At 34.8% G+C, this 15350-nt stretch overlaps 4 protein-coding genes across 4 annotated transcripts; 2 read left to right on the forward strand and 2 right to left on the reverse strand.

Annotated features, from left to right (window-relative positions):
* LOC18782729 lies at nt 2663-3439 on the reverse strand. The gene has a single exon (XM_007216613.2). It carries the CDS (start codon nt 3251-3253, stop codon nt 2897-2899), a length of 357 nt encoding a protein of 118 aa, XP_007216675.1. The 5' UTR covers nt 3254-3439; the 3' UTR covers nt 2663-2896.
* LOC18783321 lies at nt 8721-10030 on the forward strand. The gene has a single exon (XM_020559496.1). It carries the CDS (start codon nt 9093-9095, stop codon nt 9501-9503), a length of 411 nt encoding a protein of 136 aa, XP_020415085.1. The 5' UTR covers nt 8721-9092; the 3' UTR covers nt 9504-10030.
* Nucleotides 11091-12708, forward strand: LOC18781852 (F-box protein At3g07870). The gene has a single exon (XM_020559495.1). It carries the CDS (start codon nt 11305-11307, stop codon nt 12559-12561), a length of 1257 nt encoding a protein of 418 aa, XP_020415084.1. The 5' UTR covers nt 11091-11304; the 3' UTR covers nt 12562-12708.
* LOC18782298 lies at nt 12974-14941 on the reverse strand. The gene is made up of 4 exons (XM_007216824.2): nt 14575-14941; nt 13733-13814; nt 13491-13649; nt 12974-13357 (listed from the first exon to the last, which is right to left on the reverse strand). Exons 1-4 carry the CDS (start codon nt 14761-14763, stop codon nt 13290-13292), a joined length of 498 nt encoding a protein of 165 aa, XP_007216886.1. The 5' UTR covers nt 14764-14941; the 3' UTR covers nt 12974-13289.

Here is a 15350-nt window from a genome sequence, read left to right on the forward strand (position 1 = left end):
CATCGAAGGGTCATTCGCCGATACCAAAAGTATCACTCCAACTAGACATTGTTGTGTTCGACAAGATTTTCTAGTTAGTGATCACCTAGCTAGACCTATACCAAGCATATATACTTCAACCAGATTTCACCATCAACACTACAAGATTTTCGTGATGATGGTTGTGTTGTAATGTGATATATCAATTCACTTATGTAATAATACATGAATTAATAACGCAGTATGACTATCATACGCAGTATAACTATCATACGTACTTTTCTTTGTTCACCCCAATATGTAAAAAGACAAAAAAGGTCGTCCAACTTAATACTTAACATGTACATCTATACACACACCTCACCACTCTTCATATTAAGTTTTAGAAAAACAAACAAACTCCTCTACACCCTATTGCCAAATTACTCTTCTCTTTCAATCCAAGAAACTTACTACACTATCATCTTCTCTTCACAAACAAACCTTAAATAATAAAATATTGCTACACATTTGACAACATTGTTTTTATCTCTTTAAGTAATATGAGGTTGAGGAGTTTTTTATTTATTTATTTTTCTGCTGGATGTATATGTAGGGGTAGTTTGGGAAGATAGTGGGGTTTTCTTAAAAATTGTGAAAATTTAAATTAAAAATTGAGATAAACTTAGAATATATGATAAACAAAGAAAAGTGCGGGATTTAAATAGAAAAACTCAAATCTGAAACATTAGTAAAATGAATTGCTCATATTAAAATTTCCACAACAAATATATCTGACAAGAAGACATCATCCGGCCATCACATATACTAGCCTATCTGCACGCGCTTCCGCACCTGCGAGAGGCTTTTTTTTTAAAACTTTAAATTTATTTTAGAATTAAAAAAGATAATGGGTAGTTGTGGTCCATAAAAATAGGATCCATTATCTGATTATTCTTTTTATGTTTATTTTTTTAATATAAAAAGTGTGAATTTATCATATTATCCTCATTTAATTAATAATTTCAATTCTTAATGTTTGCATTATCCAAAGGTATTTTCTGGTGTTTTGAATGTTTCACCATTCTCTGCCTTATGCTTTATATATATAGATAAATACACATACACATTAAAATAAAATGAGAGTGGCTGCATGTTTTTTGTGTGGCTGTGAATAAAATGGAATGATCAGAGAAAGGAAAATAAAAAAATCTTAAAACAAATGATTTAAGTTATACTAAATTGTAGGGATGGCGGTGACCGCCAATGCACTACTAGTACACATAAGTTCCCACTTCCCATAAAGACTAGCAAATTACGTGCAGAAGTTGGGAGCAGTTGACTTTATCCTTGTTTCCCACTTAATTTTATGGACAAAAACCAAGCCACATTCTTACTCTCTTTTCCTCTCTTTTCCTCTCTAATTTGGTAACTTCAACCCAATTTTATATGCTCCCCTCATCATTACTAAATCCTCATAACCTTGTATTTATTTCATTCAACTCTTTAAAATATATAAATATAAATAAAATAAATATTATATATATAGTAAGTTTCAATTGAGGGAGACCTATGTAGGGCTCACTCTGTATTGTATTTCACTAATCCAAAATTCATTTAAAAATCATCTCCATAAAAAAAAATCACTTGAATCCATTATCATTTAACCACTCAATTGAATTATTGAAATTTTAGTACTTTCTTGAAGCACCGTGTTCATTGATTTTGTATGACACAATTGGATGTCGAAACGGTTTCTGATTTTTCTAATTTTTTGCAAGGATGATCTATGAATGTAGACTTAAAAAATGGATTATTTGAATCATTGAAAGAAAATTTATAAGGGACCCTAAAGGGTGTCCCTCAAATAATTTTATTTGATAAATCTCCCAGTAGAAGGGGACAAAAAAAACAAGGTTTTGTGGATAGCAGTAGGTAGGTATGGGTTCATGAAGGTAAACGATGGAATTTATTCCCATAAGTTGGACCAAAAATTGATGGGTTGGCCGAAGGATCATGTTGCTTTTCCGCCTAGTTGTTTGGTTTGTTTTGTATGTAAAGCATTGATCCCTTTTGTTCTTTTTTTATAATAAGTATTCTTCCTTTTTCTTTTATTTTCATGTATACAAAATTTTCCATAACTCATTTTGCTCTTTCTTTTTCTTTGCAGTTTTCCGTTTCCTATTTCAATTTATTTTGAGAAGATGCTACACAATAATATACACCTTGCAAATTTACCAAAGAAGCAGTGTTGAGAATTTGATCTCAAACTCCACCTCCATAACCAGAGTTCTAATACCATGTGATGTTAGCCAACCACTTAACAGAAGTAGAAAGAAAAAAAAAAAAAAAAACCTTGGACTTTTACAAAAATGAGTGAACAGAATGTTTGTTTATATGCCAAAAGTTGTCCTTTCCTCCTCCACACTAAGCAATTACCAGTACAAGAGTACTGCAGACAACAAAGTGCCTTTATCATCACTTTCTTTAATTTATTAAATAAAATATTCAAACAATCTTAGTTGGAATGCGTATGTCCGAGTTTATTCAATCGTAAGTGATCGTTAGTGGAGGCAATAAATTGTCTTAATTTTGATGTTAGATCGCTTCGTTATTGTAACGGCCCTTTGTGGTTAGTGGCTTTTTTTTTTACTAAATTATGAATGCAATTCCACAATTTTTAGACAATAAAAAAAAGATAAAATAATGAAAAGAAATTAAATCTCAATTCATACATGATATATATAATACATGTAGTATTACTTCACCAACATATCATTGATAAAATTATGGGAAACATTTTTACATGGATCACCATCTAAAAGTTGGCTATCTCTACTGCCATCCATGCAAATTAGTACACTGCTGCAAAAACAAGATCTGCTACAATTGTTATAATTAACTTAAATTGATTTTCTTCTTCTTCTTTTTTATTTTTTTACATCAAGATGGCATAGCGCATGCTGTCACTTACCATGAGGTGATTCATCTCTGTTATCTGGGCAAATTCACCAGATGCCCAGACCCCATCAGCACCAAGAACATGATCAGGTTGAGAAAAGCAAGAGAGCGCAGAAAATGGCACAAGCACAACACTGTACAACACCGAAAACCCCTTAATCCAACGTACGCGCGATGAAGATCTCCTATCCATTTGATGTTGATGACCATGTCCTGCAAAAATTGGCAGTTCTGCTAGGTTCCCACCTCCAATCACCATGCTCTCATCTGCTACTCTGGGGCTCTTCCTTATGTTCTGGAGATTTTGCCTCATTGTTGCCAGCCCACGCCACATCTTTCGAGTCACCACCGGAGTTCTTGCTCTGCTCGAATCTGAGAATGAATGAATGAATGAATTTGGTTGTGAATTTGGGTGTGAAGTGAAGGAAAGGGTTCTTGGAGGCCAAACCTTTTCTATGTGGCTTTTTATAATGGCATGCTGGTGGTGGAGTTGCTAGTGCTAGTGTTTATCACAAAGGTTTATGTAGTGAGTGAGTGCTTTTTATAAGGTTCTTCATTCACATTCACATATATTTATTTATTTATTCATTTATTTTACCTATATTTATAATATATATTTGTGGGGTACCGTAATGTAATATCAAGGCCAACATTCCAGCAAACCTGCCTAATTATGTACACAATAAAATTTTAATTTAAAGCCATCATGTTTGGGCTGATTTAGCACACATATATTTTTAGCACACACAGAAGGAGGATTTCTTTTTTCTTTTTTTCTTTTTTATTTTTAATTTTAACCTAGCTTTACAGTTCATTTGGTACAAAATGAGGGGGGGGTCCCATAAATGTGTAACAGGCTCGAGACACAAAAGTGAGTTACAGATCGTATCAAATCAGATCACGGGTACCAATCATTTCATGATGAGAGAATTTCAACCATTTGATAACAACTCAACTTCAACCCTATATTCCTTTGGATGCAAAACACATATTTATCACGATGAATGATGCATAATTAAGGAAGTCTCCTAGCTATCAGTTGGGTCCCCGGACTTGGACTATGTAGGGAGAGAATCAAATACTATAGCATATTTTTGGTGTTACAAAGACCCTAATATCATGTCAATCATTCAATATGTTGTGATCTCAATCGTTCGATCAATGTACATAAAAGATTCATTGAATATCGATACTAATTTATACGTTATCCGTTGTTAATTAAAAACAAATACTTACGTTAATTATAATAGATTATAAATCACAACGACACGTTTAGACAAGAATTAATCATATCTCGCCCTTTAGATCGTGGGCATGACCATTAGTGTCACACATGCCATTTTGTCTTTTAGCTAAGCTACTGCCCACAGTTCGATTTATACACCTTCGTGAAAGAATCAAAACCAGACGGTGTTTTCCCACATATTCTTTTTATCTTTGGAGCTAGCATCCTCTAGGAAAAGAACAAAATTATTAATCCACTAGTGGTTGACTGAAAAAGTGATTAATTAGGTCCATATTACTAATTAAAATATATAACATGAGGAAGTTCATGAACCTCCATATACTCAAATTAGTTTCACAACCAACAAATGAAAAAGTAAATAAATTTGTTGTTTGGTAAATTTAGTCATGAAAAATGATAAAATGACCGGGAAATAATTAACTGATTGGTTGGTAAATTTCGATCATATAGATATAATAATAACGATACTTTATTTATGTCACATTGAGAATATTTAAGAATTTACTATCGTAATAATAGAACATTTCCCTACTTGTAATACTCTATGTTTTTTCTCAAATGAATTTCCCATTGTATATATTATCTTCAATCTCTATTTAACTTGTAGGAACACACTAGAATCACTAGTGCGGAAGCATACCACATTATTATCTCCAATTATTCTAAAGTATATAATTAAAAATACCTAGTCGTAATGGAGTTTGGAGCTGATCAGGGATGAGTATATGAAGGTCAAAGTCAAGTGCCATTAAAGAAAAGGTATGGAATATTGCCTACTAATTCCTACGTACATATCTAAGAAGTTGGTCTCCTAATTGATGGCTATCGATCTTTCATCAAATCTTTTTCAAGTTTTGGTGTTGGGTTAAACGCGCAAAGTAGGTCTAGAACAAGTCCTTACTCATAGTTCCACTTTTGACCTACGTTTTGTCAAAACTCTGGAGAAAAAATCTTTCCAACATTGTACAATATTTTTTTATTTTTGTTTTTGCATTTAAATATAATGTGGATTAATCCAATTAATTATTCTTGGTGGTCGGCAAGTACTCAAACAACGCACTTTGCATGCACATTCAACAAACTATGTTTATGGGATTTATAGAGTTAAATCAAAATTTTAACATATCCCCACCCCTTTTGCCTTCTTAATTTATCTATATATCTAAGTTATATATATGTATATATATAGAGCTTCTATCGAAGAATTCTTCAAATAAACTTAGTTAAGGGACATCCTTATAAGGTCCATTTTCGTATTGTATTTCACTCATCCAAATCGTCTATTTTGTAGATATTCATTCAAAGATTATCCCCACAAAAAATCACTCAATCTGATATCATTTGACCACTCAATTGAATTATTGAAATTTTAGTACTTTCTTGAAGCACCATGTTTATTGATTTTGTAGGACACAATTAGATGTTAAAATAGTTTCCGATTTGTCTAGTTTTTTACAAAAATGATATATAAATATAGACCTTAAAAAATAGATTATTTAAATCGTTGAAAAACAATTCATAGAGGACCCTTAGAAATACATAAATTACATTAGTGGGCAACCCATCTAATGGCTAATGGGTCAAGCTATGCCGTCTTTTAATTAATGATGGTAAGGTCCCAAGCACATCCAGTATATACAAATTCAAAGCCATGAATTGAAGAGAATCCCTTATTTTAAAAAGAAAATCAAGCCAGAAAAACTAAAAATTAAAACCCTTTGAAATATCTAGTCACTTTCTGCTTTTAAGTAAATAAAGGCCACTCCTTGTTTGTTTGTGTTCAAAAAGCAATTATAATGGTGGTCACTTCTTGTTTGTTTTTAACACATGCTTTGGGCATACCATTCAGAAATAAAAATATCAAAACCATGTAGAGTATTTAGAACATGTCTCTTTCAACAGCTCTTGGTGTGTTTTTTTTATTAGTCTTCAAGTCAATGTTGTTAAATCACTAAAAGTGAAGAACCAACAAGAGAGGACTTCACGAAAGTTTCGGAAACAAGATTTAGGGAGCAAATGTTTGGAGGGACAAGGATGATAAGGAACGTGAGAAGGTCCGAATGATGTTCGGGATGAGTGGTTTTTATGTGTGTTAGTTACACCGTTACATGATGTTATCATGCTATTTATGGTATATCATATGTATCTATTCATTATTTCTATTCCTTAAATTCATGACATATATATCGATCTTCTTATCCACTTATATTATAACACGATACTTCACAAATCACCATCTATTTAGACAACATTAAAAGACAGTTTTATGTCCCTAATAGGAAAGGATCATTAAACAATTCAAACCATGAAACTATCTATAGACGTACTCTCAAAACTAGGGTCAAATATTACAAATTTGTTGTTACAATCTCTTTTCTTGCTAGCCAAATTTTTAGTAATTGATGCATACACCGATTTTTTGCTTCTCTTAATTGTATACTTATGTTGAACGTTCAAAATCACATATGTCTAAATTATAAATGGAATCTATCGTTTTTATTTCAAAAATCATATATATCTGAGGAAGATTAAAAAGTGGAGATAGTAGATATGAAACAACATTTACTCTATTAATTCATGAACACATAATCCAAACAACAACATAAAAGGACATTAGTAGCCCATCAATCTACTCTAATTTCAAAAAAAAAAATGGGAGACTTTGGAAAAGCCCAAAGGAGAGAGAAATTTTTTAAAAGAAGCCAAAATAGACAAAATTGCCCTTATTTATTTTTTGATTTCCTAAGGAATCCTTTACATTTGCATGTCTTTGATTTGAAAGTTGAGAGGTTTTTCTGTCTTTTTTGAAAAAGCTTTGGCTTTTTCCAAAAGTGAAAGTTTTTTTATGAGTAAAACCTAAATTTACTCAAAAAAAATCTAATTTAGAGTCTTCCCTTGTTCCACCGCAGCCGATTCTTCCTCCTCTAGAGAAAGAGGCACGTTGAGATCAGGAATGATATCAAATACAACTCGATTAGTATTGATTACATCAACATCAGCCGTCCGATGGTGACGGCGGCCATGATCATGAACCATCGACAGTTCAGCTTGGTCTTGACTCTTCCCATGCTTCATATTCTGATTGGAACATTCATAGATGAGTGTAGCCATCTCAAGCAGAATTTGAGACACCTCAATCTCAGCAGGGCTGAAGTGATGAAGCCCATTGCTGCCATTGCCAAGAAGAAGCAGAGGAGATTTATTATTATTTTTAATATTGTAAGGGATGATTGGCCTGCCCAGCTTCATAATGCTTTCTTGAATTAATTTAATTAGACAAAGCCCTGCTTCACAAATAAAATTATGTTCATGGTTTTAATTTGATATGCTTCTATATATACACCAATTTGGTGGTGATTTGTTTCTGTTTCTGATACAAAAACCAAGTAGGAAATTGCCTTTGACCAGGAAAATTATTTTACTTTCCTTATTACTGTGGGAACAATAAATTTTTTTCCTTTTTTTTTCTTTTCATGTTTCCTTCTTGTGTGTGATATGGGTTTGGGGTCAAAACCAAAATGGGACTCTTAAAACAAGGAGTAATTGCAAAGGAAAAAAAGAAAGATAATTAGCTAATTTGATATATTTATTTATTTATTTATTTATTTTTGGGTAAAAAAAGTAATTAATTTCTTTCTTTTTTGAGCACTTTACATTACACCATGTTTGATAACAAGCCTACTTTTTTTTTCTTTTTTTTTTTTATAAAAAAAATATACAGACAACTAGTACTTTTCTAATTAAAATGTTATTTATTGAAGGGAAATACTTTTTCATTTCACTAGCTAACTCGACCGAGTGAGTAAGAAATAATTAATGATTAAGCATGACATAATTTTAGGGGAAGGTGAAGCCACATCAAAACTAAGAGGGTGTCCAAAACCGGACTCTTATAAAATAATATGGGACATATTTTCGTTCACCAATTTAATCAAGGTGTACTGTATGAAGGACACAATATACATGGTCATCAAGTTTTTTTTTTCTTTTTTTAAAAGATCTATTAAAAATGCTTTTGTGTAGGAATTAAAACAATAAATTACGAAAATTTCAACAAATATAAATAATAAAAATTTTATACTATATGGTGGTCTCCTTAACCTAAACCTAGTCACTCTAACATTATTCTCATAGAAAATAACAAACTTGCAAATAGAATCTAGAACAACTTTGGAAATCCAATATTAATTAGGAAGATGATAAAAGTAGAAGTAAATTCGTTGAAAAAGGTAAGAAAAGACTCAAAAACAAAAAAATTGGAAATAAAATCTGAAACAACTTAGAAAATCCAATATGGATTAGGAAGAGTAGAAGCAAATCCGCATTAAAAAGGTATGAAAATAACATAGAAAAGCAAAAATATTGAATAGTATTCTGTAAAGTCCAAGGTCGGCAACCATGAAAACAAAGTTTAAATTAAATTTTCTTGTTTTCAACTAAAAATAACTTAAATTAACTTGTTTTTAACTATTTAAATTTTTTTATAAAAAATAGACTAAAAATAACACAAAGACCAAAGCAGATGAACAAGAAGAAGGCAAAAGGCTGGCAGCTTGGCCCTATTCCAACGTTCACTGCCCAAAATCCAAACTACCTTTTGACGCTTCCACATCCTTCTAGAGAATGAAAAGCACGCGTCAACCAGGTGTCTAATTTCCTTCCCCTTCTTTCCTCTTCAACCTCAAAATTAGGGCTTCCTCAATTTTGCCCTATTTTTTCTCCAATTATACTCTCCCCGAATCAAAGCAATTTCATATTCGATTCCAGTCGTGAACTCAAATTTGAGAAAACCCCCAAAGCGCAACTTCGAATTTGGGGAAAAAGCTCCAGGCTTTCTTGAATTTGGGGGAAGGTTCAGAGCTTCAGGAGAGGGTTGGCTACTTGGGCTGCTTTTTCTTTTCTCAAAGATCTCATCTTTCATTCGATCATGGATACCCAATTCCCCAAATCCCTAATTTCCTTCTTTACCCTAATCCTCTTCGCGTTCTTCATCGTCCTCTGCTCCTTCCCCACCGTCCGATCTGAACTCCAAACCGAATCCACCATCATCCGATTGCCCTCCGAGTCCGAACCTGCCGATGCCTGTGCCGGGTCAATCCGGTCACCATCTTTATGCCCCGTCAATTGCTTCCGACCCGACCCGGTCTGCGGCGTCGACGGCGTGACATACTGGTGTGGCTGCCAAGATGCCCAATGCGCTGGGGTCAAGGTGGCGAAATTAGGGTTTTGTGAGGTGGGTAGTGGGGGCTCTGCCCCCCATTCTGCCCAAGCGCTGCTTTTGGTTCACATAGTTTGGCTGATCGTCCTCGGCTTTTCGGTATTGTTCGGCCTTTTCTGAGAGTTTTCAATTTCTGGTTCCCATTCGGTTCATTGTTTGGTTGGTTCTTGGAGGCGAGCTTCCAAAGATTGCAGCTTTAGAAGAGCCTTTTTATGTTGGATTTTCAGCTAATATGCAGAGGGGTTTTGGCTGCTACTGGGTACATTGTGGAAGATATATCAAATTCATTGCTTGCTGCACAGTTCTCATAAAATTCATCGGATGCGCACAATTTTTTTGTCACAGCATTTTGGCAAATTGTGGTGCTTGATTTGAGGAGGATGAATTCTTTTTTTTTCTTTCTTTTTTAGCTAGAAGATACATTTGGGTTGTTGGGCTTTGTTACAAATTGGTATAGGATTGATTGTAGGTTTGTTAATTGTCGTTGATTTTTCTTTTTTGCTTTTGGAGTTTTTGTAGGTGTCAACATGTATCCTAGAGATTGTATTCATATTTGTTGTTCTCTGTAGAATTTTTTCTGTAAACATGAAAAACATAAACAGCATTCTGATATCAGGTATTAATTTCAATACATTTTGTTTTGTCCAGTGGATTGGATTTGAACCCCTAAATATTGTAAGACATCGCATACGGTAGGATTTACATTCATTATAACTTCAAGCATTTCCAATGATTTTTCCAGAAAGATTTGAGCTAAGAAGCTTTGGAGGACAGAGGGGAAGCATGTTCTCTGTTTTCCCTTTTTATTTTTCAGTTGATAAAAATGAACGAATTAAACCCAATATGCGGTGGCAATGTTGTAGCTGGTGCTGTTGCACCCACCCCACCAAGGAATTGGAGTAGTTGTGTTGTAGCCTTTCAAAATTTCAATGATTAGTGATCATAAAATTTATGCTCGCCAGCTTCATCTTCACATACAAGTGAATATAAATACGTATATTTTAAGCTGGTTATGGAGTTGATTCAATTTTAAGCTGGTTGGACATCAAGTAAAACAAAAGAGCTTAACCAAGGATCCTTCTTTTAACCATGCATTGGTGTCTTAAGATTCTTAAGATTGCTTGATTGGTCTGCTCTGTTACTTTTCGGGTTTGTTTCTTTGTTTCCTGGGCTGTTTTGGTTGGAGGGCTGATGTATTGGGCCTCTCTCTATTAAAAGTTGTGGAAGTGGACCACAAAGTAAGTATGGTTCCTTTCTTTTCTTCTCTTTTTTTTTTCTCCCTTTTTGTTAACAGAGAGAGACTTTAGATGTAATGAGTTTGAATTGCGAGCACCCTAAGTACTCTTTAAAATAGGCCTAAAGGCCGAAACTCCACCAGATTAAACCAACTCCTGCCAGATACGTTGTTAACTTTATAACTGTATGTTTTAATATATATATATATATAGAGAGAGAGAGAGAGAGAGAGAGAGAGAGAGAGAGAGAGAGAGGAAAGGTATTTGCTTGTTTTTAATTCTACTACACCAATAGCCAAAGTAGTGGTAAAGAGGCTCTGTTTGGTTGTCATAGAAGACTTTCTTGTTCCTGAGTCAGCATCAGTAGGGCCATGGATCCATTGGCATGGCGCTATATTCAATAAATTTGCATTTTTTTTGCAGTAAATCATGACTTTGCACTTGAAATTGAATGGTGGGGATTGCCAGGACCATCACTTTTTCTTCCCAAAGATAAACCCAACTTTTCTCCAAGTGCATTATTCAATTTTGGATCTTATATACCACTATTCCCTTGTAGTTGCCGTCCCTTTGAATACTTAATCCATCCCATCAAATACATCTAAAAACAAAGTATAATAATCTTCTACTTTCTCTACTCTTATATGACCCTATCTCTTCCCTTAGAATACAGCTCATCTTAAACCATGGACTCAGATTCTGTACTGCAGATGAGCAAGAGGAGGAGGAGGAGCAGCCAAAGAGAAGATCAACCAGTACTTGGCATGGAGAATTTACCATATGAAATTGTCGCCGACATAATTTCAAGGCTGCCCTTTTCATCTCTTGTGCAATTCAGGTATGTATGCCGAGCGTGGCGCAATTTAGCTCAAGACCAACATAATCTTGAATCTCTTGATCATTTTCATAACTCCAACACAGCTGATGAGAACAGTTATCTATGCCTAATCTTTCACTGTGATTATCCCATCAGAAACCATCTTTGTTTTGTAGCCTACCCTTTTGATCATTGTGGCAAAGAGGCACAAATAGTGAAAAAAATCCACACACCTTTCTGTGGTTTAATGCCTGAGTTTGATGTGGTAGGCTCATGTAATGGTTTGCTATGCTTGTCTGATTCTTTATACAATGATGCACTTTACATATACAATCCATTCACTAGGGATTATAGAGAGCTGCCCAAGTCAATTCAATTTCCTAATCAAGAAGTGATTTATGGATTTGGGTTCCATCCAATTACTAAGGAATATAAGGTGGTTAAGATAGTTTATTATAGGAATGCAAATAGGGGCTCATGGCATCGATTTCGAGTCTATCGTCCACAATCAGAAGTTCAAGTTCTCACTCTGGGAAGCTCCAATTGGAGAAGTATAGGCAAAACATCTCACTACCTTCATCACTGGCCTGCACAGGTCTTGGTCAATGGAAGGCTTCACTGGGTTACTTGGAGAAGAAGATACCACCCGGGACGAAAGCTCATCTCTTTTGACTTGGGAGATGAGCAATTCAGGGAGGTCCCAAAACCTGAGGCTGATGGCTTAAATAGGTGGGATTATCATCTGCTGGTTGTAAGAGGCTGCCTTGCTGCAGTTTTCTATTGCAGCTTTGGGAAATTGGAGATGTGGGTTATGAAGGAGTATGGTGTGAAGGAAGCTTGGGTCAAAGAGCTGAGCATAGCAAGCCATGTGCCAAAGGCATTGAAACAAGATGTCGATAGATCATGGAAGATTTCAAAGATTGCTATCAGAGGAAGATATGTGAGGGTTTTGTGTGTTTTGGGGAGTGGCCAGATCTTGTTGGAGTACAAAAGCAGAGCTCTAGTTCTCTATGACCCAAATGGTGGAAATTTTCAAGATCTTGTGTTTCAGGGGATGCCAAAATGGTTTCAAACTGTTGTTCATCTGGGCAGACTTAACCAAATTCATACCCTTGTTAATATGTGAAGGGTTCAAATCCATGACTTTTAGTTTATGCTTCTCTTTCCCTGTAAGTCTGCTGATTGAAACAGATCATCTTTGTTATTGTTGCAGTGTTTGCATATCGATTTGATTCAGGAAATTGAAATGTTTCCTCAAGTTGATTTCTTAAAATTCTTCAAAACCATCTTTGATCAATCCACACTTATCAAACAGCCTTTCTAAACAATGAAATGAAATCAACATCAGATTCATATTGCTTACAGCTACTGCCCTGCCATACATTAATAATTGTACCATCTTTGAATTACTTTTGCATTTTTTTTCTTTGGTGAAAAAGTTCAATTTGCATTTTCTTTCTGTCCTTTTTTAAGATCATTGGGCCCATACGTCTCTTTCAAGAAGTTAAATACGTCTAGAGTCCTTAACACTTTTATCATACCACTCCAAGTGTCATGAGATTACAGAGGGATCCCAAATAGCAAACCTTTCGAATTGGTAGTTTGATACAGTAATGAGGAAAGGTTTGTTGACCCAATTGTGGCGAGAAAATGCACATTCGTCCACTGTTCAACAGAATTAAGTATTTCCTTTGTTTCTTTTTTTAATGAAAAAAAACCAAAACTTTGAGTACAAATTATACATGCAGACCGGAGAACATTGCTTTTGGTCAAATTGGCTAGCATGCTTGCTTAGGTCCTATCTCTTTCGAAATCGAGGGCGGATGCTTGCATTGTGTGACCTACACTGAGGAGCTAATCTCGCACACTACTTCTCAAACGCTCCAGGATGTACCCTTCACCTGTTAGGTACTGGACCAAGCCTTCAAAAACAAACAAATATTATCAAACATGCTGAAACAGAGCAAACACTTATTGTTCAACGAATTGTAGTGTGGCTCTGTAGCTGATTTTGCAAAAGAAACTGTATGTTTCAGTAGGCAGATAAATTGTTACCATTGGTATAATCTCGACAATCGTGATGGCCAACCCTCAAATTAGTGTCCCAGACTTTGTTGAATTCAAGTGCCATATCTATGGCACCTGCTTTGGGAGACCCAACAAACCAGCATTTGCTTCTGGGGAGTTTTGACAACTTCCTCATAAGAACAACTCCTAACATTTAGAAAGAACAAATACCATATGAACACCAAGAAACAAAATAACAACTGTATATATTCAAACATTTGTAGGGTCACCTGGTATTGCTTTTCCAGAGAGAACTGCAAGGGCTGCAAATATGTTTTCAGGATCTTTTGGTTGAAAATCAAAAACCAAGGCCTGCAAAAAGAGACTCAATGGAATTGGAGTTCAAACTTTCGTATTGAAGGAAACAGAATGGCACATATGGCAAATTGAAGGAAACATACATCTGATATAATTGTTCAATTTGCAAGAAAACAACGATCATGGTTGGATTTTTTTTTAACACTTGACACGTGTCTATGGGCCTAACCATAATTAACTTTTTACTTTGTATTTATGGAACTATGGTTATGCTCATGGACACGTGTCAAATGTTGCAAAGGGTGATGAGAGTACACCTTGGGTTAAAGTGGTGAGCAAAAATGCTCCCGATAGAAAACCTTAGGCCCTTTTTGGTAAGTTGAATTATGTAGTTGGATAGGATTCATAATTTTATTCAAATGTTTGGTTGCCTAAAAGCAACACGGATTGGATTATGTCTAATCTTACTAAAGCCAAATGTAGTAGGATTATGAATCCTGCCAAAATGTTGGGATTAAGTTGGATTGGAGTATGACTAATCCTACTAAGCCATGTAATAGAACATTTCAATTAATCTAACCACATAATCATGCGTAGTATCAATCACATCATTGGATTAGTGTTATCATTTCCAATCCAATGTAATCCAATTCTACCATATAATCCAATCCAATCCCAGCCGCCAACAAAGCAAAACACAAATAAATATAGTAAATTAAAGCCAACCAAGGAAAATCGGGCAAGAAAATCCAAAAGAATTAGCGAACTAGCTAGCTAGCTACCTTATCTAGAGAATTGGAGGGATAAGAAGAACCTGAGAATGAGATGGAGGTGAGGAGGGTTTAACAATAACCATGAAATGCTGCAAATCCCAGAGATTGAGAGAGTGAGCAGAAGAGGCAAGAAGCTGAGCAGGCCCTTTTGTGGCTCTTAGAGGCACTGCTGCAACATACACCTCATCTCTTCCTTTGGTTACTGTAGGTTTCATGAGCAGTGAAGCCATGGATGCTTTGAAAAAGCACCTGAGCCAACCGTTAGTGGCTTAGAGCGGTTGGAAGACGAAGCTACAAGTGGACAACACAAATATGGAAAAATTAAAAATATAAATAAAATCTGTCCACTGGGCCTTGGTCTTGGTGGAAGTCTATTTTCTGATCAATTATGTCCAAGAATTTTATATAAAAGACAAATGTTGTGAAGGCCATGCCCAAGAAAAAAAAAAGTTGGGAGAGTCCTTCACGTTGTTTAGATTTGCTTTTCCTTTTCTGGACCATCTAGCTTTATAATTTATATTGGAAGCTTTTCTATAGTTAATGATATTGAAATTGAACTGTTGAACTTGATGTGTGTGTATAATGGTAGATAAAATGTGTCGTATGTATTATTTACACTGACTACTCCATTTCCATATGCTTTGCATGATCGCTTTCACATTTGAACTACATGTCACATTAGTCTTCTTGGTTTTGGGCATAATTATAGGCCAGTAATTTTAACACTTGTTTTTTCAAAATCTTGCAGTCGTTATGCGAGTACGAAAATATTATAAAATATTCAATTTAGAGTCTATATAGTTAAAAGATAAGTGCT

Source organism: Prunus persica, chromosome G3, assembly GCF_000346465.2.
Source record: "Prunus persica cultivar Lovell chromosome G3, Prunus_persica_NCBIv2, whole genome shotgun sequence".
Lineage (NCBI taxonomy): Eukaryota > Viridiplantae > Streptophyta > Magnoliopsida > Rosales > Rosaceae > Prunus > Prunus persica.

Bases quoted from the DNA above. Each gene is read 5' to 3' on its own strand.
- LOC18782729 (XM_007216613.2), bottom strand. From the start codon at position 3,253: ATGTGGCGTGGGCTGGCAACAATGAGGCAAAATCTCCAGAACATAAGG.
- LOC18783321 (XM_020559496.1), top strand. From the start codon at position 9,093: ATGGATACCCAATTCCCCAAATCCCTAATTTCCTTCTTTACCCTAATC.
- LOC18781852 (XM_020559495.1), top strand. From the start codon at position 11,305: ATGGACTCAGATTCTGTACTGCAGATGAGCAAGAGGAGGAGGAGGAGC.
- LOC18782298 (XM_007216824.2), bottom strand. From the start codon at position 14,763: ATGGCTTCACTGCTCATGAAACCTACAGTAACCAAAGGAAGAGATGAG. The intron at 13,650-13,732 runs GTGACCCTACAA...TCTAAATGTTAG, and splicing joins CTCTGGAAAAGCAATACCAG to GAGTTGTTCTTATGAGGAAG. The intron at 13,358-13,490 runs GTAACAATTTAT...TTGTTTTTGAAG, and splicing joins TTGTCGAGATTATACCAATG to GCTTGGTCCAGTACCTAACA.